Source organism: Octopus bimaculoides, chromosome 3 (genome assembly GCF_046866305.1).
Source record: "Octopus bimaculoides isolate indiv1 chromosome 3, ASM4686630v1, whole genome shotgun sequence".
Taxonomy (NCBI): domain Eukaryota; kingdom Metazoa; phylum Mollusca; class Cephalopoda; order Octopoda; family Octopodidae; genus Octopus; species Octopus bimaculoides.
Window position 1 is genome coordinate 74844371 of NC_142930.1, and position 26297 is coordinate 74870667.

Sequence of the window (26297 nt, forward strand, 5' to 3'; positions counted from 1 at the left end):
TAATTGAACTGGTACCAGATGTTCTGGTTTAGCTTTCTATCTGGTACCAGCAAGGGAGGTCTGAGACAGGGACACAGATGACTGATAGTTCTATATCCCCATCTCATGGTACAGGTGAGTTGAAAGGATTATGCTTGGAAGAACAGTTTCACATTTATAATGGATTTGGTTTATACTTTAATAATGTTTTCATTTCACCTTGGATTAATCTCACAAGATGCTTCTAGTAGTTTTGCAACCCGATGGTCCAAAATTCTCATCAGGCCACTGATTATGAGATCTGGTTTGTACTCAGCTGGGTATTTCAAAGTGATTCCCACCCCAGTACCTACTAGATATTCATTGGTGATATGGCAAAAACTGTTGCTCCCAGCATTACCTGGCTCTACCCACATAATAGATACATATAGAAAAATGATTATGTATAACATTATTGTACATACTCATTGGTGAGTGTGTGTCTGTACATACACACACACACACATATATATATGTATATATCATACATGGATGCTTGCATATGCTGTCTTTTAACAAGTGAAGGATGTTGTAGATTTAATTATTATTGTTATTGACATACATTGATACACAGAATAAACTTTTATGAATAAAAATATATGAAAATGAAGTTTATTAAAAAATATAATAGAGTATTAAATGTCATAAATTTGAATTTAAGGTCAATCAAGGCATTATTCTAAAACTAATTTTAATAAAATCCAGTAATATAAAAAAAAATCACGATAGAGTTCTTAATACTAGAGCTGTGATTCTAAGAAGAAAGTAACCTAACTAGAAACATGGTCATCATTAAGAGTAGCTAAGTTTCACTATACTTCTACTATATCTATGGGAGTGAGTCAGAAAGCAATGCAATTTTAATTTCCATTACTTTCTGACACATCCTCTTAGATTTAATAAGACAACTTAATTTGGTGACTCTGAACTTCTATAATAAACCTTGTATGATTGACCTTATTTGGTTTTAACTTTTATATTTAGCTGATGATAGTACATCTATGATTAGTTTTGTATAACAGAACAAAATGAAAACAAAAAACAATGTTCTCAGCTTTATGTAGGAACAAATCCATGGGGATGGTTCAATTGGAAGTTTTGATAAAATTGTTCCCTGCTCAGAAGAAAATGTCGGTAGTGAGCTATCTTTGTTTTCTGCATAGTTTAAATTGTCTTGAGATTCCACAAGAAATATTTTGAAGGAATATTTAAAAAACAGATAATACATTAAATGTTTGTGAAATGATGCTGGGTGGGGGTGCATTATGTCATCAAAATAGATGTATGGATCATATTAAATTTCAGTTAATTTTTTCAAACTTAAAAAATAATCTAATGATTTAGCTGTGTGTGTCTGAGTGGGCATGTGTGTATTTGTAACAAACAAATAGATAAGTAGAGAGAGAGAGAAAGAGAGAGAGAGAGAGAGAGAGAGAGAGAGAGAGAGAGAGAGAGAGAAAAGAGAATAATCACAGAAATTTTAAAATTTATTAAAAATAAACTTAAATTATTCAGGTATCAATTTTCTTGTGAGAAATGTTTCAAATAAGCAGCAAGCAGAATTGACAAGCCTTTTAATCAAAATTTAGAAATAAATACATGAATTAACCAATTTTGACAGAATAACGAAATTTTACCTGCCAAAATTTCTCTTGGCAACTTTTCTAGGTACTTGGCTTGCCATTATAAAATATTTCCTTTTTTTCTTAAAATTTCATACTTAATGTATTTTGTTGTTGTGTGTCTGAAACCAACAAAATATTCATTCTGTTTCTTTACTAAACATTTTTTAAGTGTATTTGTGTGTGTGTATGCATGCATATGTGTTTACATATAGGGAGGAAGAGAAAGAGATAAAATAGTGGAGAGAGAGAGAGAGAGAGAGAGAGAGAGAGAAAAAGATTTGTAGGTATGTGTATGTGTGCACAAGTAATGGAAAATTTTGTAAAACAGCAAAATATTCATAAATAAAGCAAGAAAGAAATTTCATCGAAGAAACGTTAAGCTTTGATATCGTATTCTTTTGGTCAGACAAATACAATTGTTTTCTTTGCTTTACCTAGCTGTAATGTGAATAGAAGACTTCCAGCTAAGGAGAAACTTATTTTTTCCTTCTTCAGTACATAGGTAAAGAAGATCAAGAAAAATATTTTGATGTTCTCCTGTTTTCGTTTCTGCTTCAAAATTGATCAAACAATGGCATTTTAAAGAACCTTATTACTTCAGTTCACAAGCAAGCAAAACATGTAGGTAGAAAAAAAGAGTAAGCAAAGAAGATACATCTATTATTTCTAACAAGCTTCAGTTAGAAAGAGATAAAGCAGCAGTGTAGAATTTTAGTTAGATTTGTAGGCCATCACTGGGTCTGTACTGAAAGATCTGAAATGGAAAAAAATAAAGGGAGAGTTAGACATAGATTTTAGACCATAATTTTACATTAGACAATAAGTATACATGTTTATTAATATTTTACATTAGACAATAAGTATACATGTTTATTAATATTTTGATATATTAGACCATAATTTTATCTATTGGCCGATTATCTTTTATTGTTTACCTTTTACTTGTTTCAGTTATTGGACTGCAGCCATGCTGGGGCCTTGAAGAGTTTAAGTGAACAAATTGACCCTAGTACTTATCGTTGAAAGTGTAGTATTTATTCTGTCAACCTCTTTGCTGGAACTGCTATTTCATTGGGATGCAAACAAACCAACACTGGTTGTTAAGTGGTGGTGGAGGACAAATACACACATAAATAACAGTCTTCCACATAGTTTCCATCTACCAAATTCACTCATGAGGCTTTGGTTGGCTTGGGGTTATAGGAGGAGATACTTGCCCAGTGTGCCATGCAGTGGGATAACTCAAAACCACTTGGTTGCAAAGCAAGCCTCTTAACCACACAGCCATGCCTGCATCTGTAGCCAACCAAGTGTCAGCAAACTATGGCCCACAAGCCAAATTAGGCCAATGGCCTCATTTTTATCTAGCCTGTCAACTTTATTGAATATATGATGTTGCATACAAAAATTCCTCTTGCAGAACATGTACTATGTGAGTTATGTTATTGAAATAAGAATGTCTTGTTTAAGATATGAACTGTATAGTGGAACTGTATTTTTGAACTGTATATAAAGTTGTGAGCCCTGCTATGGTTTGCATATTTTTGTATCATACCCAGTGTCCCAATTATTACTGGAACACCTTTTACCTTCATCCTGCTCATTTCAGTTTCAAAATCCTTGTACTTTATTAGTTTCTCAACTTTTTCCATGTGCATCCTGATTTTAGAATAGGCCTGCTGCATCCCTATGTGTTGTAAAATTAGCACCTTAGCATTTAAACCAGCTATATAAGGCTCAAATATTCTACCTGTTTTATGTTAAAACTGGCCAGATCTGGCCTCTCCCACTCAACCTGCAATGTCATTCTAAAAATAAACAATCATATCATTGAAATCTTGAAGCTATGAGATAATACATGATTAATTTAAGACAATGCAAATAAATAAGCATTATATTTAATAGAGTAATCTGAAAGCTAAAGAGTTAAAAGGGTTCTCAAATTGAAGGGTATATTGCAGTAAAATACTGTCTGAAAAAGAAAAGGTCTAACACATGTCAGCATGGAAAAGAAGCTGTAAAAAAAACTCTATTGCTACTGATTTCCAGGTGATATATAATTTAGATCGGATGAAGATTTCTACCAGAGAACAAAGGTTCTTCATTTCTGTGATATAGACAGTTCATCTCAATCTCCTTCACTGTCTGGACAGTCATTGTCCCATATTATCATTGCTAGATTATTGGCATACGTTGGGTTTAGTATATGCTTAGCTAATGATGAGTCTCTATATGTAGTTGCTAAACAGTAAATTTCTTTCAAATTTCAACTTACTATCTTAAAAATATAAGAAGGGATGCATTAAATAATGATGTCCTAGATAAAATATGCATGAAAACTAAAAAAAAAAAAAAGATAAGATGGTTATGGCAGGAATTACTTTAATTACAGTTCTACTTGATTATGGCTGACCTGAAGTTAAACACTAACAGCAATTTCTCAGCTTTTTGATGATGATGATATAATTATTATTACTCCCCTTTTTTCAGGTTCTAATGCTAGGGATGTATTGTTATCATCATCATCATTATTATTATTATTATTAAGGCAGTGGGCTGGCACGCTGGACAAATTGCTTCACAGCATTTCATTTGGAGTTCAAATTCCGCCAATGTCGACTTTGCTTTTCATCCTTTCAGGGTTGATAAAATAAGTACCAGTGAAACACTGGAGTCAATGTAATTGACTAGTCCCCGCCCACAAAATTTCAGGTCTTGTGCCTTTAGTAGAAAGGATTATTATTATTATTATTATTAATGAGTGAGAGAGCAATGCATGCCATGAAAGTGACACTGGGGTACAAATATATGAAGCCCAATATTACCCATCATGACTACCCATCTGATAAAGGTACACCAGGCACATGTGTCACAACCATTGTGTGAGACATGGTGATCTCATATCAAGATAAAAAGCACAACATTATTATTATCATTATTACTTGTTATAAAGGGCTGTGCATTAGCAGAATCATTTCAGTATTGAACAAAATATCTGATGTATTTCTTCTGGTTATTACAATCTGATTTCAAATGTCATTGAAATCAACTTCACCTTTCATCCCTCTGGGGTTGATTAAATAAGGTATCAGTCTAGTTCAATGTAATGGCCTTATACCTAAATAAGAAACAATTATATTATAACATTCACATCAGGTCACTAATGAGTGTTACTGGTAATACATAATCCAACACAACCTGATCATGGTCTGGTCATCAGTGTCTAATCAAACCCTTCCATCATGCTTACTTGGTGAGAAAGGTTGCTTAGAAACCCAACAGCACAAAAACAATATCACTTAACAGGATGGATGAACCCTATATTGGGTTCATCCATCAATGGTCTTCACACTATTTAGCTACAGTGTGAGGACTTAGAAATTCTGGGTTAGTGTTTGGCATGCTGACAGACCAAGGGAATGGAACATTTTACCTTTTATCATTTCTTTGTTCCAGTCATTAGTCTGCAGCCATGCTGGGGCACTGCCTTGAAGAATCTTTTACTCAAACAACTTGACTCCAGCACTTGTTTTTGAAAGCCTGGTACTTATTCTATCAGTCTCTTTTGCCAACCACAAAGTTACAGAGATGTAAACACACTAACACTAGTTATCAAGCAGTAGTGGTGGGGGACAAACACACACACACATGCACACACACACACACACACACATGCACACACACACACACATGCACACACACACACACACGCACAGGTATATGGTGGGCTTCTTCTAGTTTCCGTCTACCAAATCCACTCATAAAGCTCTTGTCGGCTTAAAGGCTATAGTAGAAGGCACTTGCCCAAACTACCATGCAGTGGGACTGAACCTGGAACCATGTGGTTGGGAAGCAATCTTCTTACCATACAGCCATGCCTGTGTCTTAACTTTTATTAAAGTGTGTCTTAGGAGAAGGCTGTACTGTGTCCACAGTTACACAAGTGGTATAACTGTGCGAGCAGTCAGGGCTTGGTAGCCTTGGAAGAGGGCCACATTTGAGGAAGGACAACTTCAAGCTTAAATCCTTACTGGCTGTGAGTGCCTGGGAAGAGACAAAGGCTGTGGGAGTCAACCTCAACAGTAAATGGGTTAGAAGAGAACTCAGGTCCTCTGACCTTATTCACCACAAATTTCTATTAAATGCACAAGGCCTGAAATTTGTGGGGAGAGGACTTGTCAATTACATCAATCCCAGTGTTTCACTAATACTTAATTTATTGACTCCAAAAGGGTGAAAGGCAAAGTTGATCTCAGCATAATAATAATAATAATGATAATCGAAATCGTGATGGCACCTGCGCCCAGCGTCGCCTTTCTGGCACTTGTGCCCGTGGTATGTGTAAGGACTTTCGAGCGAGATCGTTGCCAGTGCCCCTGGACTGGCTCTTGTGTGGGTGGCACATAAAATACACCATTTTGAGCGTCGCCGTTGCCAGTACTGCCTCATTGCCCTTCGTGCCGGTGGCACGTAAAAACACCCACTACACTCTCTGAGTGGTTGGCGTTAGGAAGGGCATCCAGCTGTAGAAACTGTGCCAAATCAGATTGGAGCCTAGTGTTGCCATCTGGCTTCACTAGCATGGAAAGCGGACGTTAAACGATGATGATGATAACAACAATAATAATAATAATAAAAATAGTAACAATAACAACAACAACAATAATAATCATAATAATAATCATAATAATAATAATTATTATTTTGTTGTTAATGCTATTACCATTGTTATTGCTAGCGGTGATATTGTTTTTCTTTTTCCTATAACATCTGTTCAGTTTTCTCTGAAGAAATCTATGCAATGTTTGAGTCAAATAAATGTTGAATACAAACTATAAGAAAAAATATGCACAGATTAATATATATATATATATATATATATATATATATATATATATATATATATATAGAGAGAGAGAGAGAGAGAGAGAGAGAGAGAGAGAGAAAGAGAAGAAGATGGTGTTAAATTACAGCAGCTGATATCAGAAAGAATCCTTAATAAAATAATGGTAGAAAGATTCTATACAAAAATACAAATGAAAAATAAACATTGCCATTGTTATTGGAAATAAACAGAATTTGTATTATTCCAAATATACATGATGATATTCTTCAGTTAATAGAATTTCACTGTTCTAGAACTGACTTCATTTAGAATCTTGCTGTTAAAATAGCTGCCTCAATAACCAATATTTGTGTGATGGAAGATTTTTCAGAGTAAGGAGTAGAATAGTATTTATAAATTTTAAGTGAAGTTAGACAGTCCCACCACATATGTGATACTCCTCATGATGTTGATGTTGGTGGTACTACTTGCTGTTTTGGTGCTGCTACTATTGTTGGTAATAATGCTGAAGTTGGCAGTGATGGTGGAGTGAGGGTGGGTGTTGTGTATTTTCAGGGTTAGACATGGTATTTGTATTTTTATTTCAAAGGAAATATTGAATGCAGTAAAATTGAATTATATTTAGATAATTTTTCTTAGAGAAATAAAGTTTTTGTAAATATATTTAGGTATTTCTTCAAATTATTTTCGTATACAAAATATTGTTATTCTTCTGAAGCAAAAAGAAAGCAAAAAAATTACAGCTCTTTTTAGGATTTTTGCTGCAAAGTCATGACAACTCTGATAAACTACACTGGAATGGCTTCTTGGTGCTCTCTCCAGACAGATGTGAAGCCTAAAAATTTTGTAGGTAAAGGAAAATGAGTGTTGTGATGTTCATGCCTTTTTTTTAAAGATGCTACTGATGTAAATGTAGTGAAATTACAACAAAAGAAATTCAAACCTGGAACATGAAGCTAACACGTCATTCTATAGCATTGTCTACCATCTATATGCACAATCTACTTTATTATGAGTTTATGCATGTGCCAGTTGTACCTATCTCATCTTTCAAATAAACAATATATCTTTCTTTCTCTCTCTCCCCTCGCACTCTCTCTCCCCTCGCACTCTCTCTCCCCTCGCACTCTCTCTCCCCTCGCACTCTCTCTCCCCTCGCACTCTCTCTCCCCTCGCACTCTCTCTCCCCTCGCACTCTCTCTCCCCTCGCACTCTCTCTCCCCTCGCACTCTCTCTCCCCTCGCACTCTCTCTCCCCTCGCACTCTCTCTCCCCTCGCACTCTCTCTCCCCTCGCACTCTCTCTCCCCTCGCACTCTCTCTCCCCTCGCACTCTCTCTCCCCTCGCACTCTCTCTCCCCTCGCACTCTCTCTCCCCTCGCACTCTCTCTCCCCTCGCACTCTCTCTCCCCTCACACTCTCTCTCCCCTCGCACTCTCTCTCCCCTCGCACTCTCTCTCTGCTTTTAAGGATCATTTCTTAAGTATGTGTCACAACAGTATATCTGCTACTTATTCACTTCACTCTCTATTTTGGCCTACCTACCTACCTCTCTCGCCTGCCTGCCTGCCTATCTTTGCAATCCAAGAACTGGAGATTGCTATGAAATACCTAATAAACAAAAGAAATAGTGAATCTCTTGGAGCTGCAAGATGTAACTGAAAATGTAGATTATATCATATTTCTGTGGAAGACATCACACAGGTGATTAGAAGCTGCCCAAAGATGTCATCAAGGTACTACATTTCTATGTGACATGATGTTATTGCAAAAACAATTCACAATACCATTTGTAAAAAAGACTGTCCTGGAATAAATATAGGAAATCTCTTTGTTATTGAATATATACACAAACATCACAGGCTGGATATTGTTGTTTGGAGTAGGCAAGAAAAAGTATGTACTGTCATAGAGGTCAGCTGTCTTTTCTCAATTAGAAAGAAGCTAATTATGGACAACTGCTTTGAAACCTTCAGCTTCTATATCCAGATTATAAATTTACATTTATACCAATAATAATTAGTGCACTTGGTTTTGTGAGTAAATGCCCAAGTGGCAATTTGGATAAGCTAAGGTTTTCAGAAAATGAAATGAACCAACTCATATATTACAAATACAATCTGTAAGTGGAACAGTAAAAATATGCAAGACTTTTCTCAACTTTAAAATGCAACACTGTTTTTGTTATCTAAAAGGTGGTATCAAAAAACTCCCAGACTAGTTCTGTAGTACACCAACAGATGGCAGCACACACTTGCATGTGCAGTGAGAGCTAGTAGTGACCTTCGTGAGACAGTGTGCTGAATGACATCGCTGTGTTTACTTTGCAAGGTGTGAAATTTGTGTGTTTTGTGATCACATGTATGCTGTAGTCTATGATTTTGTCATGGACAGGAAGTTGGAACAAAGAGCCAACATGAAATTTTGCATTAAACTTGAGGAGTCTGCTACAGAGACATTGAGCATGCTTTGGCAAGCTTAGGCCAAGAAAGCAATGGGTTGTATGCAATGTTTCGAGTGGTACAGTTGCTTCAAAAATGGAAGAATGTCCCTGGAAGATGATGAGTGATTTGAAAGACCTGTCATGATCATCACCACCAGAAATGTGCAGAAAATTCACCAGCTTGAGGATCATCGGAAGACAATCAACGACATTACTGATGTTGTTGGTCTGTCATATGGGTCCATGCAGGTAATCCTAACATCTGAATTGAAAATGTGACATGTCTCTGCTAAGTTTATACTCTGCCTGCTGACCACCAAACAGAAAGGACATCACATCAAAGTCCATCAAAATCTCTGTGAATGTGCCACTGATGACCCATCCTTCTTGTCAAGGGTCATCACTGGTCGGGTCTACAGGCATGACCCTGAGACGAAGTAGCAGTCGTCACAATAGAAGAGGCCTTCATCTCCATGACCAAAGAAGGTACGACAGAGCCACAGCTCAATCAAAAGCATGCTCATCCTTTTTTCCGACATCCAAGGTATTGTGCATCAAGAATTCATCCCCTAGTGCCATCAATCTAGAGTTCTACAGCAAAGCATTTGAGGGAGGACATTCGGTGAAAGTGAGCAGGTCTGTGGAGCATGAAGAATTGGATTCTTTATGATAACAATGCACCCTGTCACTGAGCTCTCCTTACTCATGAATTTCTCACCAAAAACATGGTATTGCTTCTGCACTCACCCTATTCACCAGATTTAGCACTTGTGAACTTCTATCTCTTTTCCAAGATGAAAATGCAGCCCAAAGGTTGCCATTTTAACACTGCTGTTGAAATCCACAGCGAATCACAGAAAGTCCTCAATTCACTTATGGAAAATGACTTCCAGGCCAGATTCCAAAAGTGGTAGAAACACTGCGACCAATGTATTACTGCATAGAGTGACTATTTCGAAGGAGATGATGTTAAAACTTAGGTAAATAAGTTATTTTTTTTATTAAACATAAGTAGTCCAGGAACCTTTTGATATTCCAACAACATATATTCCAACAACAGAGCTTTGTATCTTTGTTAGAAACCAGTTCCTTCCTCAGAAGAAGAATTTAAACAGCTTAAACATAGAGAACAAACCATCCATCCATCCATCCATACATATATACATAGTGAGGAAACTACAGCTCATGTCTGCATTATAGATTTTCATTTAAATCTATTAGCAAAGGCATGCTGGGCTTGATTAAAGATTTGCTTAAAGGCCTCAAAATCCTGGGGTTTTCCAAGGAAGACCTACCTCTTTCAAATCCAATTGAATGGTGGTACCATGAATATTTCTAGAACGTTCTATTTGATTTTCTTGGAATGAGCACATGCACGCAATCATATGTACACATAGAATAATCATGCATATTTAAAAAGTAATCACATACATGTACACACATACATGCAGTAATATGTACACCCATTACATGAGTGTAAGTATATCCACCTATATGCCATAATATATGCACGCATTAACAAATTCACATATTCACAAATCTCTGGAACTGCCTTGACTTGCACACAGAAGTCTTGTTGTTATGTTGGTGGCTGGCTTAAATTCTGCAAAGATGAATTTCAATCTTAAAGAAAGAAATATATATCTCTTGACAAAACACTTTTTGTTAACTAACTGTATGCACTTAATAAATGTTCTTACAGTAATCAAGACAGGATAATGATTATACATCTAAATTCTTTACATGATATTGCTAAGATTAATGGGAAAATATAGTTGAACATTATTTTCTGTTTTGTGAAATACTGTTCTTTAAGTCTTTTACAACTTCCAACTTGTCACTGATCTGGTTTTCACTTACAGGCTGTCTCCAGCCATTGGCCTGGTTTTTGCTTATGAGCAAATGCTACTAGTCACTGGCCTGTGGCTCTCTACTAGTACCAAGATAACCATAAATAATTTAGACTAGTCATCAAAGGAGGATGTCAATATGTAGATCACTTTGTATGTGCTGACTTTATGTGAAGCCTGTAGAATCAACGATATATATATGAAGTGTACATATATTGAAGAATATGGTAATATGGCATGTCAAAATAATTGCAATAATTATGTTGTCATAATACAATTGGAAAAACAAAAAAATAGAACCATGAGTAAAAAGCATATGCACACAAAGAAAGACATGCATAACACAAGAAATTCCACTTTTCAGTGCATTACAATGAAACTGAGAGAATATTAAATGTATATATGCATAAATATATGCACACATATGTAAACATTATAAACATGCATATAAATCAAATAGATATAATAAGAAACTATTATATTTGTGTGTGTGTAACTATGCTCCTGTTTTAATTTTTATATGGCAAATTTTTCATATTTCCATATTAGTACTTCAAGTTTTATTTGTTGTGACAAGCTTCCTAACTTCATCAATGATACAAGACTCTTCTGGTCTTATCATTTGGATGAAAGGGTATTAGTGATGGTTGTTATTGCTGTTTTTTTATTATAAAGAAGAATCAGAGAAATAAAGTTGTGTCTACATTTTTCATTGGTTATTGCTGGACTTTAACACTTTCTGTCTGTTGATGTCAGGTCTCTTTCAGTTATAAGGAAATGGTTTGGTTCTAATGTCTATCTAATGTTTGTTTGTTGCAACAATGTGCTTTTGGTAATATTTTGTGTTTTATTTTGCTGTTAATATGACTAATCTTGATTTCTTTTAGTACTTTAGTATTCTATATAAGATAATTGTGATGTCATTTTATGTTGTTATAGCATGTTGCCGACTGACCATAGATTTACAAGATAATGCACACATTATGTCATGCAATACAATATAAAACTTGATAGAAAACAATACACCATTAAATATGATGTATTGACTAATTAGGTTTATATTCTTTATCTCCTTGAAGTCATTCTCATATGATATGGCGATATAATATTCTATATAGCATGATGTCATTCAATACATTAAATACTTCTTGAATAGTTAAAAGATAGTGTGGGTGAATGAAGAGGGTATTGGATAACCAGTAAGAAGTTAGAGGTTTATATCCAATCAACATTAAATTATGTCAATAACCAAAACACTTAACTCTAATAAGGCCCAGTCTAACAAGCTGTAAATAGTTACCAGAGAGGAGGAGCTACTTATCATTGTTGGTTTCCTAAATTTTGCAAATTGGTTAGTTAACTTGCAATCATGAATTCTCTGTTCAGCTACTCAAAGAAAGCAGTCCAGTAGTCAGTCTCAGATCAGAAAAAAAGCAACAGTCATAGGTACTGCCCACACTCTCTTTACTGAATTTTATATACAAAAAGAAAAGAAGCAGAAACCACTAATTGATGAGTTACATTAGGTTTAGACTCTGCTCTTCTAATTACTGGCTGTGTGTAATGATTAAACTCTTCATGCACAGATATCACCACCAGGTAAACATATATCTCAGTTACAGCTGAGAATCAGTCATATTATCCTGCTGGTTGTAACCATTTCACTTCAGGTCATCTCTGATCAAGCAGACCTAAGATCAAAGATATTCCTGCTGTGATTATCTTTTTGCATAGCTAACGCTATATTTTTCACTGTGTCCTTCCTTTTTTTTAGATAATTAAATGTTGTTTTAAGAAATTTATTTATTATTTCTGGCAAATATTAGTATTTGATATGAATTTAGTATTTGAAAGATTATATATATATATATATGTATATATATATATATATATATATATGTATATATATATATATATATATATATATATATATATAATACACACATACACACACATATATATAAGCTGTTATTTTATATTTATCAGTCAATGATATCAACATTGTATATTGTGAATGAAAGCATTTTTGAAGAATAAGAAAGCCATATATTTATAAATGTTTATAGTCTAACTGTTGTTCTTAAATAAGATTACAATCTTAGTTTTTTTTACTTTAGGAATTACAATATAATAATCAGATCTCTCTTTGAAAAACTAGGGCAAACAATGACTAGAAAACTATGCATATAAATACACACACACACACATGCACGCACACACACACACACAATTATTGAATACAATTTCTGCTCTGTCAATTTCATGAAATAATCATCAAATAAACTTGGTGTTAAAAAATATATATATAAAAAGCATACCCCCACCCCAAACAATTGCTATGAAAGAATTGCTATTTTCAATATCAAACGTGCGTATGTGTATGCACATGTGTGTGCATATGTATTTATGTATGTATGCATGCATATATATGTGTATAAGTTTATATATATGCATATGGATGTACATTATGTATCTGTATGTGTGTATATACATATATAATATGCATATGGAAGTATATTAAGTATGTGTGTGTATGTATATATATATATTTATATATATGTAAATATACACACACATACACAGATGAATATGCATATATGTATAAGTTTGCATAACAATATACTTTTCCTTTCAACAAAATGGATATCCCTTTTAATTAGTTATTTTTAACTATCCTGATAGTCTACAATCCAGATTGTAAAACTATTTATATATATATATATATATATATATATATATATATATATATATATATATATATATATATATATACATATATATATATATATATATATACACACCCACACTTTATTCTTCTTCTTATGCTTTTAGTATTTCTTTTCTCCTTCACATACAATGTACAATGTTATTTGATCTTATACACCATATTTCAAAATTTTCAAAGTCTTCTTATATATTATGGAAAAAAATTTGAGATAGATTGGTAGGTAGGAAAATAGACAGGTAAGTAGAAAAATAGGTAGGTAGTATATACGTATGTATGTACATGTGTGGTGTGTGTGTGTATATATGTGTGTGGGTGTTCCACACACACACACACACACAAACATACACACATTTTCCTCACTATATATTATTTTTACTCATTTTTTATTATGCCTTTTCTTTACTCTCAATACAATCTTTAACATCATTTGATCTTAGAGACTACATTTCAACATTTTTTAAGCTATTTATTTTGTAGTTATTTTCAGAAACAATTACCTATCTATCTGTCTGTCTGTCTCTCTCTCTCTCTCTCTCTCTCTCTCTCTCTCTATCTATCTATCTATCTATATATGTGTGTAATTATGTATGTATGCATGTATGTATAGACAGATAGGTAGGGAGGTAGTAATTGTTTTTGAAAATAAATAATATGTCTGCAACACACACATAAGCATATGTGTATTGTGTCTTTCTCTATATATATCTATATAAACATACACACATGTATATACATCAAAAGCATTTCCCTGTAAAATATATAATTCAGTATCTATCATAAAAAGGATGACACTGAAATCTTTGTTCAGCATTCATCATATCTTAATGGGAATATATAAATATATATATATATATATCTGATATATCTGTAAACATACATATATATATATATATATATATATATATATATATACATATGTAGGCGTATACATATATATATATATATATACACATACATACATACATACATACATGTATATATGTATAGACACATACATGTATATATATATGCATGCATGTATACATACATACATATCTACACACATACACACTCAACTAATCAAAAAGTAAGTTGCTACCATTTTAACACTTAAATTACACAAAGTTTGCTGATGCAGTAAATTTCCTATGAAATCTATTCTGAGGAGGACTGTCATTTTTAATTTTTATTTTAGTAACTCTCATCTATACTCAGTATGCAGGTCTCAAAAATATATAAAAATAACTTTTTGACTGATCATTTAAAATTGAACTTTTTGCATACTTTATTCACAATCAATAATAATTATTTTTCAGAGGTTTATTTTTTTATTGCTTAATTTCACTGCTGTACTGAGTGTAGCTCTGTGAAACTTTTGTATGTAATGTGTTTTGTTCTGATTTTATATTTTCTAACATGAGCATTTCCCCTAGTGGTCACAGATATTACAAGGGAGATAAACCTTTCTTCATAATATGTGGTGAGGTAAGAAATTGTAATTTGAAATTATGGAAAAAGATTAACAGAATTCATATATTTAATTGCTTTTAAGTTCTTAAAACTTTTAGTCATTGATAATCTTGAATAATACTATTTCATTCTTTTTAGAAATCATCAATGATATAATCTGTATCTCACTAATCAAACATTTTATGAAGTGAGATATTTCATTAAAGAAAGAAATAAGTACAGTCTGGAGGAAATTCATGCAAATCTTTTGTCATTCTCTTCATAGAGCATTGGAGTTTAGTAATTGATAAAAATGAAAGTTCTTAGTGTCCATATGCAGGATAATAATTGTTTCCAGGGAATTCTACCTTCAAATATATCTTATAGTAACCAATAATTACAATTCTAACTACAAACAAGTTCACAGGTCATTTATCAATATATTCTTTGACTTGTAGGCATTCGTTTCTAGCTGCTATTTCATAGTGGTAATCCTTCATTATGTAGCAGAACAATAATCTATTCGTAAACATAATGTCTTAACAACAGCTTAAATGGATTTGGTTGAAATCACAGCTCAAGTGTTTCAAACATATGAGGTTCCACTAGTGGTCACAGCTACTACATGGGAGATAATTTCTTCATAATATTTGGTTGAATTAGGTACTAAAAGTATGCTGTGTTATGCATGTTCAGTGTCTTGCAGTGCTATTTTCCTTTATGCTATGTCTTTGCTTAAATTCTGTGGGGTATATATATGTATGTATTTTAACCATTTCCTAGGCACCTATACTTATTATTAGGTGGCAAACTGGTAGACTCATTAATGAATTGGGGAAAAAATTTCTTTACCACATTTGCTCCATTGCTTTGTTTTGAGTGAAACTTTGCCTTTCATCCTTTCAGGGCTGACAAAATAAAGTACCAGTCAAGTACTGGAGTTAATGGTATCAACTACATGCTCTTCCCTCAAAAATTGCTGGCCTTTTGTCTCAATTAGAAATCACTTTATTATCACTAGAGTGTTACTCATCATATGATGAGCATCTTTGGAAGTATACATTTGCTACCATCACGGGTAATATCAGGAAATATAGTGTGTTTGTGTGTGTATATATATATATATATATATATATATATATATATATATATATATATATATATATACAATAATTATAATTTAAAATTTTATCAAATTTCTTGGTGCTTATACAAAAGGATGAAATACTCCCTCCCCTTCTGTCTCCTTGATATTTTTATCTCACACTGTGTGTGTGTGTATGCTGTGTTCCTTTGCTCATTGTCTGTGACCACTCCTTGTATTAGCACTCATCCTGTACCTCTTATGTTAATTTTCTTTTTCTCTTTCCCTGCTCTCTCTCTATACAATATAAAGTGTGAAGAAATCAACTAACCAACCAAGATTTATATTGGCTAATTCTGCCAATGTCAGCTTTGCCTTTTATCCTTTCAGGGTCACTAAAATAAGTACCAGCTGAGCACTGGGGCTGATGCAATTGACAAACCCCCTCCCCAAAATTGCTGGCCTTGTGCCAAAATTTGAAACCTTTATCATTTTCATTCTTTGTGTTAAATGTTGTACATTCTTTGCAACTCATTCTTGTGTCTTTTCCTCAACATCTTTTCTATGGCAACATTTATTCTTCTAAGATCTCTACTGAGTTGTTCAATTTGGTTCTCAAGTCTTCATTTTCAACATGGATCTTTGTCTGTCCAATGTTTTCTTTGGCTTTTAACCCCCAAAATTTCCACAGTGGAGATTGTTTAGGTCTTATTTTTCAACACAGATTTTTGGTAACAGCTTATCCATCTTCTTCCCGACTTTATGTAGTTTTCTTTTCTCAATTCCTCTTAAGGCTGGTGGTTATCTTACTTTCACGAGTTCATAACTCATTTAGGCATTGTAGTAAGCTCCTTTCTTCCTCTGTAATGTTCCTTCCACATATTTATCCTTATCAGGGCTGTTATTTCTTTCCTGCAGATTTATTGACCTCTCTACTATTCTTTGTTCAATATCTTTTTCTTTTGCTCTATGTAGTCGTGTTTTCTTTCTTTCACTGTTGGGACAGCAATTGTCTTTTCATGGCATTGGTTTCAGAATTGTTAGCATGCTGGACAAAATGCTTAGTGGCATTCCTTCCAGCTTTATGATCTAAGTTCTAATGCTGCCAAGGTCGATTTTGCTCTTCATCCTTTCAGGGTAGAAAAAAATAAGTATCAACTGATCATTGGGGTCATGCAATTGACTAACCCCTCCATGTAAATTTCAGGCCTTGTACCTATAATAGAAAGGATTGTTACACCTGTCACTACTACTACTATTATTATTATTATTATTATTATTATTATTGTTATTGTTATTGTTATTATTATTATTATTATTATTATTATTATTAGGGCTGCAAGCTGGCCAAATTGTTAGCATGCTGGGTAAAATGCTTTGTGACATTGCATCTGTCTTTTCATTCTGAGTTCAAATTCTGCTGAGATCGACTTTACTTTTCATCCTTTCAAGTCTGATAAAAATGAAATAGCAGTTAAGTACCAAGGATAAAGTAACTGACTAACCACCTCTCATCAAAATTGCTGGCCTTGTACCATCATTAGTATAATTAAGATGGTGAGCTGGCAGAATCATTACAACATCAGACAGAATGCTTAATGACATTTCTTTCAGCTCTTTCCATTCTGAGATCAAATTTTGCCCAGGTCAACTTTGCTTTTCATCTTTCAGGATCGATGAAATAAGTACCAGTTGAGCACTGGGATCAATGTTATCAATAAGCACGTATTCTGTGACCTCTTCAGCAACTCTCTATCTCACATGTCTCCTCTTGTTCTGCTTATTGTATTTCAGCTTTATTTTTACTATATTGGTTTCTTTGTCAAAGCTCTTTCATCACACATTCTGTGACCTCTTCAGTGACTCTCTATACCATGTGAAATAAGCAGAACAAGAGGAGACATGAGGGATAGAGAGTCACTGAAGAGGTCACATGATATGTAACAAAAGAGCTTTAATAAAAAGAAACAAAAATAGTAATAATAAAGCTGTAGTAAAGACCGAACATATAGTGTATGTATTTAATTGGCAAAATATGACCATCACCAAGTATAATGATATCTGTTTCAACACACGATTTCACACCAGGAATCTTGCAAAACAAATACATAAACGTAAAAATAATATTAGCTAATCATTAATATCATTTTTTTCTCATGAGTATTTTTTAGTTAGTAATGATATTGACAGTTATAGCAGCCATGGTGACTGAAAGTCTGCTACATCATTATGATGATGGTGGTAGTTATATTAACGATGATAATGGTGATAATAATGAATGATGGTGGTGAGAATGATGCTGAAATGTGTTAAAGGGAAATATCAATGATGACGAGAATAATAATTACAGTTGCTGCATAGGTAGTGGTAGTTATTGTTGTTGTGATGGTAGTCAACTGGTAGTAATAAGTTTATAACTATTTGAGGTGGTATCTGTGGAGAATATACTGCTATTAATATTTATGCAAACCTTACTGTGCTGGGTAAAATACTTAGTGGCATTTTGTCCATCTTCGAGTTTTGAGTTCACATTCCTCTGAGGTCAGCTTTGCCTTTCATCTTTTTGGGGTTGATGAAATAAGTACCAGTTGAGTACATGGGTCACTGTAATTGACTAATCCCTTCCATCAAAATTGCTGGCCTTGTGGCAAAATTTGAAATCAATATTTATGCAAACCAGGGTAGTGGATTGGCAGAATTATTAAAGTTGGACAAAATGCCTTACAGTACTTTGTTACAGTGCTTTAAATTCTGAGTTCAAATTGCACCACAGTCAACTTTGGTTTTCATCTAGAATGTTGATAAAATAATACCAGACATATACTGGGGATTGATTCTATTAACTTTATATACTTCCTTCAAAACTTTTGGCCTTGTGCTAAATAATGTACCATATTTCTTCAAGTCAGTTCTAGAAATGGACGTTTGTAAGTTATTTCTGCCTGACATAGATGTCTTTCTTTGAGGACAGCTTATAAATTTAATACTCATATTCCTCATCATCATTTTCACATGCACATTTCCATGCTTCCATGGGTCGGACATAGTTTACTGAAGCAAATTTTATATACGTCTGGATGCCTTTCCTGTTGTCAATCCTTACCTATTTCCAAGCAAGGTAATATTTCCATACAGCCAGTCATGCCATTTATTTACAACAATCACATGAATGTCAAGACAAGGAGACAAACACTTGCACACACATACATACATGTCACCATCACACTGAATCACTGGATTTGGTAAACAGAAACTGAAAGAAATCTGTTGTGTGTGTATATATATATATATATATGTATATATATATATGATGGACTCTCCTGTCAAAGATGATGTATGAGTGTTCAGCTTTTGGGAACTGACCTGCACAAATGATTTGTTTATAGTGATCAAACGTTTGTGTCACACATTAGCTCACTCTCTCTCTCTCAAATCAATGTTGTCTGAACAGATGCAGTCAAGTGTTGAAGTGACTACAAAGCAATGTGAGATGAAATGTTTTATTCAAGAACACAATGCACCGCCTGCTCTAGGAATTGAGACCATGATCTCGTGATTGTGAGTGTAGCTCCCTAACTACAACACAAGGTCAGGTGGCTGACCAGTTGCAAATTCTCTGTCTCCCTGTCCTTTCGGACATTTTCTAAGAGTTACCCACTATTCTCGTCTTCTAAGGCTGTATTTTGCTTGACTATTTGTCCTTGTTCACCATCCTAAATCACATTCTGTGTCATTTTGATTTATTTTGTTTTGTTAGCTCTTGGCCCTGAATTCTCTGCAAAAAGAATATTTTTTGTGGGTGCTGCCAGTTGTGACATTGTTAGTCTTATCAATAAAGATGTGAAACTGTATTAGCAATTGGTTGATAACTGATGAAAAATTAGGTACCTTTTGTGTTTGTCTTCCATCCGGTTTTACACTCAGTGTATGTTATGTTGTATGTTTATTTACCATACATTTTTTCATTCATTAAGTAATGGAATGCAACACACACCGAATTTATATTATCATCATCATCATCATCGTTTAACGTTCGCTTTCCATGCTAGCATGGGTTGGACGATTTGACTGAGGACTGGTGAAACCGGATGGCAACACCAGGCTCCAATCTAATTTGGCAGAGTTTCTACAGCTGTATGCCCTTCCTAACGCCAACCACTCAGAGAGTGTAGTGGGTGCTTTTACGTGTCACCCGCACGAAAACGGCCACGCTCGAAATGGTGTCTTTTATGTGCCACCCGCACAAGCCAGTCCAGGGGCACTGGCAACGATCTCGCTCGAAAATCCTACGGGAGCCAGTCAGGCGGTACTGGCAACGGCCATGCTCAAAATGGTGCATCTCATGTGCCACCCGCACAAGAGCCAGTCCAGGGGCACTGGCAACGATCTTACTTGGCTTGCCGGGTCTTCTCACGCACAGCACATTTCCAAAGGTCTCGGTCAGTAGTCATCGCCTCGGTGAGGCCCAATGTACGAAGGTCTTGCCTCACCACCTCAGCCCAGGTCTTCCTGGGCCTACCTCTTCCACGGGTTCCCTCAACTGTTAGGGTGTGGCACTTTTTCACGCAGCTATCCTCATCCATTCTCACCACATGTCCATACCAGCGCAATCGTCTCTCTTGCACACCACAACTGATGCTTCTAATGTTCAGCTTTTCTCTCAAGATACTTACACTCTGACGGGTATTCACATTGACATTACACATCCAACGGAGCATACTGGCTTCATTCCTTGTGAGCTTACGTATCTCCTCAGCAGTTACAGCCCATGTTTCACTGCCATGTAGCATGGCTGTTCGTATGCATGCGTCATACAGTCTGCCTTTTACTCTGAGTGAGAGTCCCTTTGTCGCCAGCAGGGGTAAGAGCTCTCTAAACTTTGCCCAGGCTATTCTTATTCTAGCAGCTACACTTTCAGCGCACCCACCCCCACTACTAACTTGGTCGCCCAGATAGCGGAAGCTATCGACTACCTCTAGTTTTTCACCCTGAAATGAGATAGAAGTTGTTTCCTGTTTGTTTACAGTCTTTATTGCACCTGAACATCTGCCATAAACAAAAACTAACTTGCTAGTTAACCTGCCTTTGATGTTGCTGCACCTCTTATGGGTCCATAGCTTGCACCGGGTACATCTTATAGAGTTACTACCTACTCCTTTTCTACATACTGAGCAGGGCCATCTACCTGAAGGGGTTTGTGTTTTATCTACCTTCCTACTTATTAGGATTTTGGTTTTAGCTAGGTTGACTCTAAGGCCCTTCAATTCTAGACCTTGCTTCCACACCTGAAACTTCTCCTCTAGTTCTGATAGTGACTCCGCAATTAGGGCAAGGTCATCAGCATAGAGGAGCTCCCAGGGGCAACCTGTCTTGAACTCCTCTGTGATTGCCTGGAGGACTATGATAAATAAGAGGGGGCTGAGGACGGAACCTTGGTGGACCCCTACCTCTACCCGGAATTCATTGCTGTACTCATTTCCAACCCTCACCTTACTGGCAGCATCTCTGTACATGGCTCGCACAGCTCTCACTAACCATTCTTCTATCCCATTGACCACCAGATAAGGGATCGGGGGACCCTGTCAAAGGCTTTCTCCATGTCAACGAAAGCCAGGTACAGAGGTTTATCCTTATATATATATATATATATATATATATATATATATATATATATATATATATCTATATCTATATATATATATATAATTTAAATATACGATAAAATCTTTATAAGAATTTATCAAGTAGTTAGCTAGAAAAACCTCATAAGGGAAAAATTTATTAATTATTCCCTATAAATATATTCATTTATATTAAGGGCATTACTATACATAAATGCCTTATAGTATTTCATCTGATGAAACACACACACACAACCGTTGCTGAAAAATATTCAAATATATCATAATAATCATAAAGTACAATCTTCTATTATGGTGTATGACTATAAACTCAGCAACTCAAAGCTAGTGTGCGACGCAAAAACAAATGTTGTGATCTACCATTAGAGCCTGTTATCCTCCATCTTAGTGTTATATCATTCTTATATATATACATATACACATATATATGATGGGCTGCTTTCAGTTACTGTCTACCATATCTACTCATAAGATATTGGTCAGCTTGGGGCTATACGAATTTATTTCTTATTTAAATATTTTTGATTCAGTATCAAGCTGACTTTTATAATGTAGATACCATTTGTACACAGCTAGTACTATGTGGAAATGGTTTCTTATTTGATTTGACAGTTATAGAGAATTGTACCATTATTATATACACCAATCATTGAGATGTTACATATAGTGTAATTGTTTTACACACACACACACACACACACACACACACACACACACATACAAACAAACATATATGGAAACTGGTTTTATCATATTACAAAAAACTGACTGGTTGATTATATACTTAGTAACTGATTTATCATATATTGTAACGAAGTGGATGATTGTGCATACAAAAACTGATTTGGTTATGTAATTGTGTGTGTGCGTGCGTGTGTATGTGTATATATATATATATATATATATATATGAAGGTACATGGCTTAGTGGTTAGAATGTTGCACTCATGATTGTGAGATCATGGTTTCGATTCCCAGACCAGGCATTGCATTGTGTTCTTGAGCAAAACATTTCATTTCACATTGATTTGCAATCATTTTGTCATCTGACATGTGACACTTTGTGCACATGTACAGGTAATGTCGATTTGCTGGAAGGAATGAACTTATGGGAACACAAACATTTGATCACTATAAACAAATCATCTGTGTGATTGTTTAGCAAGAAATTGCAGAACTCTCATACGTTCCTTTGTCATTTTCTTGGACAACATCAGTGGTATGGAGAGGGGAAGAGACTGGCATGTGTGGGTGCCTGCTGGTCTTCTGTAAACAACCTTGCCCAGACTGGTGCCTTAGGAACTTTCTAGGTGTAATCCCATGGTCGTTCATGAAGGAAGGGAATCTTTACCATTTTTTTTATTGGTCAGACTATTAGATGTTGTTATACTCCACTGGTCACAATGTGTTTCCTTGCATTGTAATCACTTTGGAATGATGTTACCACACCAGCTAGGTGGGCAGCCCAACATTCTCCATGAATGGAAAACTAGACTGTCACAGGGTGACCCATTTACAGCTGAATGGATTGGTGCGATGTGAAATGAACTGTTTTACTCAAAAATGCACTGCATCATTGGTCTGGGAATCAAAATCACAGTCTTGTTATTGTGAGTGCAACACTCTAACCACAAAGCCATGTACTCTCACACACACACCATCTTCCTCTATCCATTTGCCACTCACCTCTCACACTCCCATGAACTTAGCCACCCATACAACTTCTCTATTCACCTTCCAGTAACCTGAGGGTTCACACAGATACATTTTCATCACCATCTTCTTTCTCTTCCTGCAGGGGTAACCATGTATCTCCCCGACAGCAAAACACCTATTCCTGTCCTAAACCATAATACACTACCAGTATATTAAAGTTTATTAGTTAGTACTGTGTCATATTTTTGTGTTAGCAGTGTCATACAATCACTTTTAAGCTATCTCTACAGATTTTCTATAGAATTTAGAGCCAGAACTGAAAGTTATAATGTTTCATAATTGATTAAGTCTATGTAAACAATGTGATTGAAATTAGAAGAATGGTATATTATGGTTTCAAAACGAAAAAATATGGTGTCCCTACCAGCATTTAATATGTATATAGCAGTTGTCAGGAATGTGTTTGATATGCAAATTAGTCTATCCAATAGTGTTACACCTCTAAACTGAGTGGATGTTTAAGCAATTTATTCATGGAGGGCTAATGATTTGCTTGTGGTGCTGAAGGAGGAGCAAGAACTGAAATATGCATATACACTCATTATCTATTTTTCTTTCTTTGATCACATTGTTTAATAGAGACATTTGTATATGAAGCATTGTAACTTTCAGTGTTCAGTCTAAATTCTATAGAAAATTTGCAGAGATAACTTAAAAGTGATATAAATATGTACATACATATTTATACAACTTTTTTATATATGTACATAAACACACACACACACACACACATATATACATATATGCATATGTATATATATATATGTATATACACATGTAGATGTATATGCATATACATGTGTCTTTTACTCTTTTACTTGTTTCAGTCTTTTGACTGTGGCCATGCTGGAGCACCGCCTTTAGTCGAGCAAATCGACCCCAGGACTTATTCTTTGTAAGCCTAGTACTTATTCTATCGGTCTCTTTTGCCGAACCGCTAAGTTACGGGGACATAAACACACCAGCATCGGTTGTCAAGCGATGTTGGAGAGACAAACACAGACACACAAACACATACACACATACATATATATATACATATATACGACGGGCTTCTTTCAGTTTCCGTCTACCAAATCCACTCACAAGGCTTTGGTCGGCCCGAGGCTATAGTAGAAGACACTTACCCAAGGTGCCACGCAGTGGGACTGAATCCTGGACCATGTGGTTGGTATGCAAGCTACTTACCACACAGCCACTCCTAAATATTTGTATATACATGTGTATAAATATTTGTATATACATGTATATACATATATGTATATACATGTGTATACATATGTATACATATATGTATATACATGCTTGTACATATACGTATACACATATGTATACATATATGTATATACATATGTATATGTACATGTATATATATATATACATATATGATGAGTTCTAGTGCACTACTACCAACAAACATACAGCTCATAATCAAAAGTAGAGAGTGGGTCCAATGACAAGGCAAAGGAACACAACTGGTGGACTGTAGTCTGAGAGGAAAGTATATTGATCTGCTTCCTATTACTGACATGACAGGTGTCTGACTGAACCAATTTCACTAGTGAAATGTGATCTGTGACTGAACTTCATTGGTCTGGTAGCTTAATGGACTGATATTGGTATCTATTTCTAACAGGTAGGGGGATTGAAGGAAAAGCATAGTACAGTGTTTTTCTGAGAAACACAAAAATATTCTAACAGCAGTACTGAACTTATAACCTATGAGCTGGAAGTTTAATACGTTATTCGGGTCTATCATCGTTACAAACTGAAACAAATAGAATACATTTATATAAGAGTAAACTTTAATAGCAGCACTATGCTTTGAACTCATGCTCTTGTAATGTAACAGTTGAAACTCACATTGTTTTAGAAAGAACTATGCTGCTATAACACTGCATAAAGTCAATTCAAATAATATTTTCATGAAGGTGGCTGAAACAGTCTTCTCTTGTGTGTTTATCATCCACACATCCTGTCCTTTGGGTCTGTGATCATGTTACCACAACAGACCAAACTTGCAATCAATCTTAACTTGCATGGCTGATTTCTACAATAAATTCACTCATATTTCATTCCACTTTCTTTTGATCTATGTTTGTGTGAAATTTTATGTGGAATAATATTTAGAGAATTTCATTTGTTTTTAACGTAGACTAGCAATATTGTACTTTACAGCTAACAAAAGTTAAGTCTTCCTACCTCCTCATTTCTCATTCTCTCTCACACTATCTCCCCCAATATATATATGATAATGTACCATGATGTTTCAGGATTAATATTCTAATTGCCTTTCCTAAAATGTTCACCAGTGTGTAGATTGATGTGTCGCTGCATGAATGCAGAGCAATATACTTTATAGCCAATATTAGACTTACAAAAATAGAACAGACTTTGTAATAAAGACACAAAGAGAAGCTATGACAGTAAAAAGAAAAATAATTAGTAGGTAGATTTTTTTGTTTTGTTATATCTAAAGTATCTATGAGATAAATTACAATACAAGCTCCTGTTTCAATTAAAGGAGTCAGTTGGGCTAACCTGGGCTTACTTCAGGAAACGGTAAATTCTGTTTGATCAGACGCTGTAGATATATCATGTTTCATTCAAGAAAAGGTGTAATATTTCATTTTAAGCCAGATAGTTGTATTTATAGTTGTATTTTATAAGTCAGAAGAATCTTGTTCACTGATGCTAAAGAGAGATATACAGTCTCATATAAACCAGACCATTTAAAAGGAATACTGGTGGACAGTGGATAAACGATAATGATGATTATGTTGATGTAAGTTGGTGATGATGATGAAAGCAATAATAAAATGACTCACAAGTTACAGTTGGATCAGGAATGCAATGGAACCAGGAAATTGCCAAAATAGTTGAAAAGGAAACTGATTACTTTCAAGTGTTTAGTTAAGAG

At 34.8% G+C, this 26297-nt stretch overlaps 1 protein-coding gene across 14 annotated transcripts in view; it reads right to left on the reverse strand.

The window, feature by feature from the left end:
- Positions 1–1059: 1059 nt before the first annotated feature.
- Positions 1060–26297, reverse strand: part of LOC106883961 (transmembrane protein 245) — a 501684-nt gene continuing 476446 nt past the window's right edge. For all 14 annotated transcript variants that reach the window (XR_016241093.1, XR_016241092.1, XM_089349237.1 and 11 more), the window contains one exon: positions 1060–2397. Coding sequence is in view for 12 of the 14 variants with exons in the window: in XM_089349230.1 (XP_089205356.1) it covers positions 2355–2397 (43 nt within the window). In the remaining 2 variants the exon portion in view is untranslated. The remainder of the gene's footprint in view (positions 2398–26297) is intronic.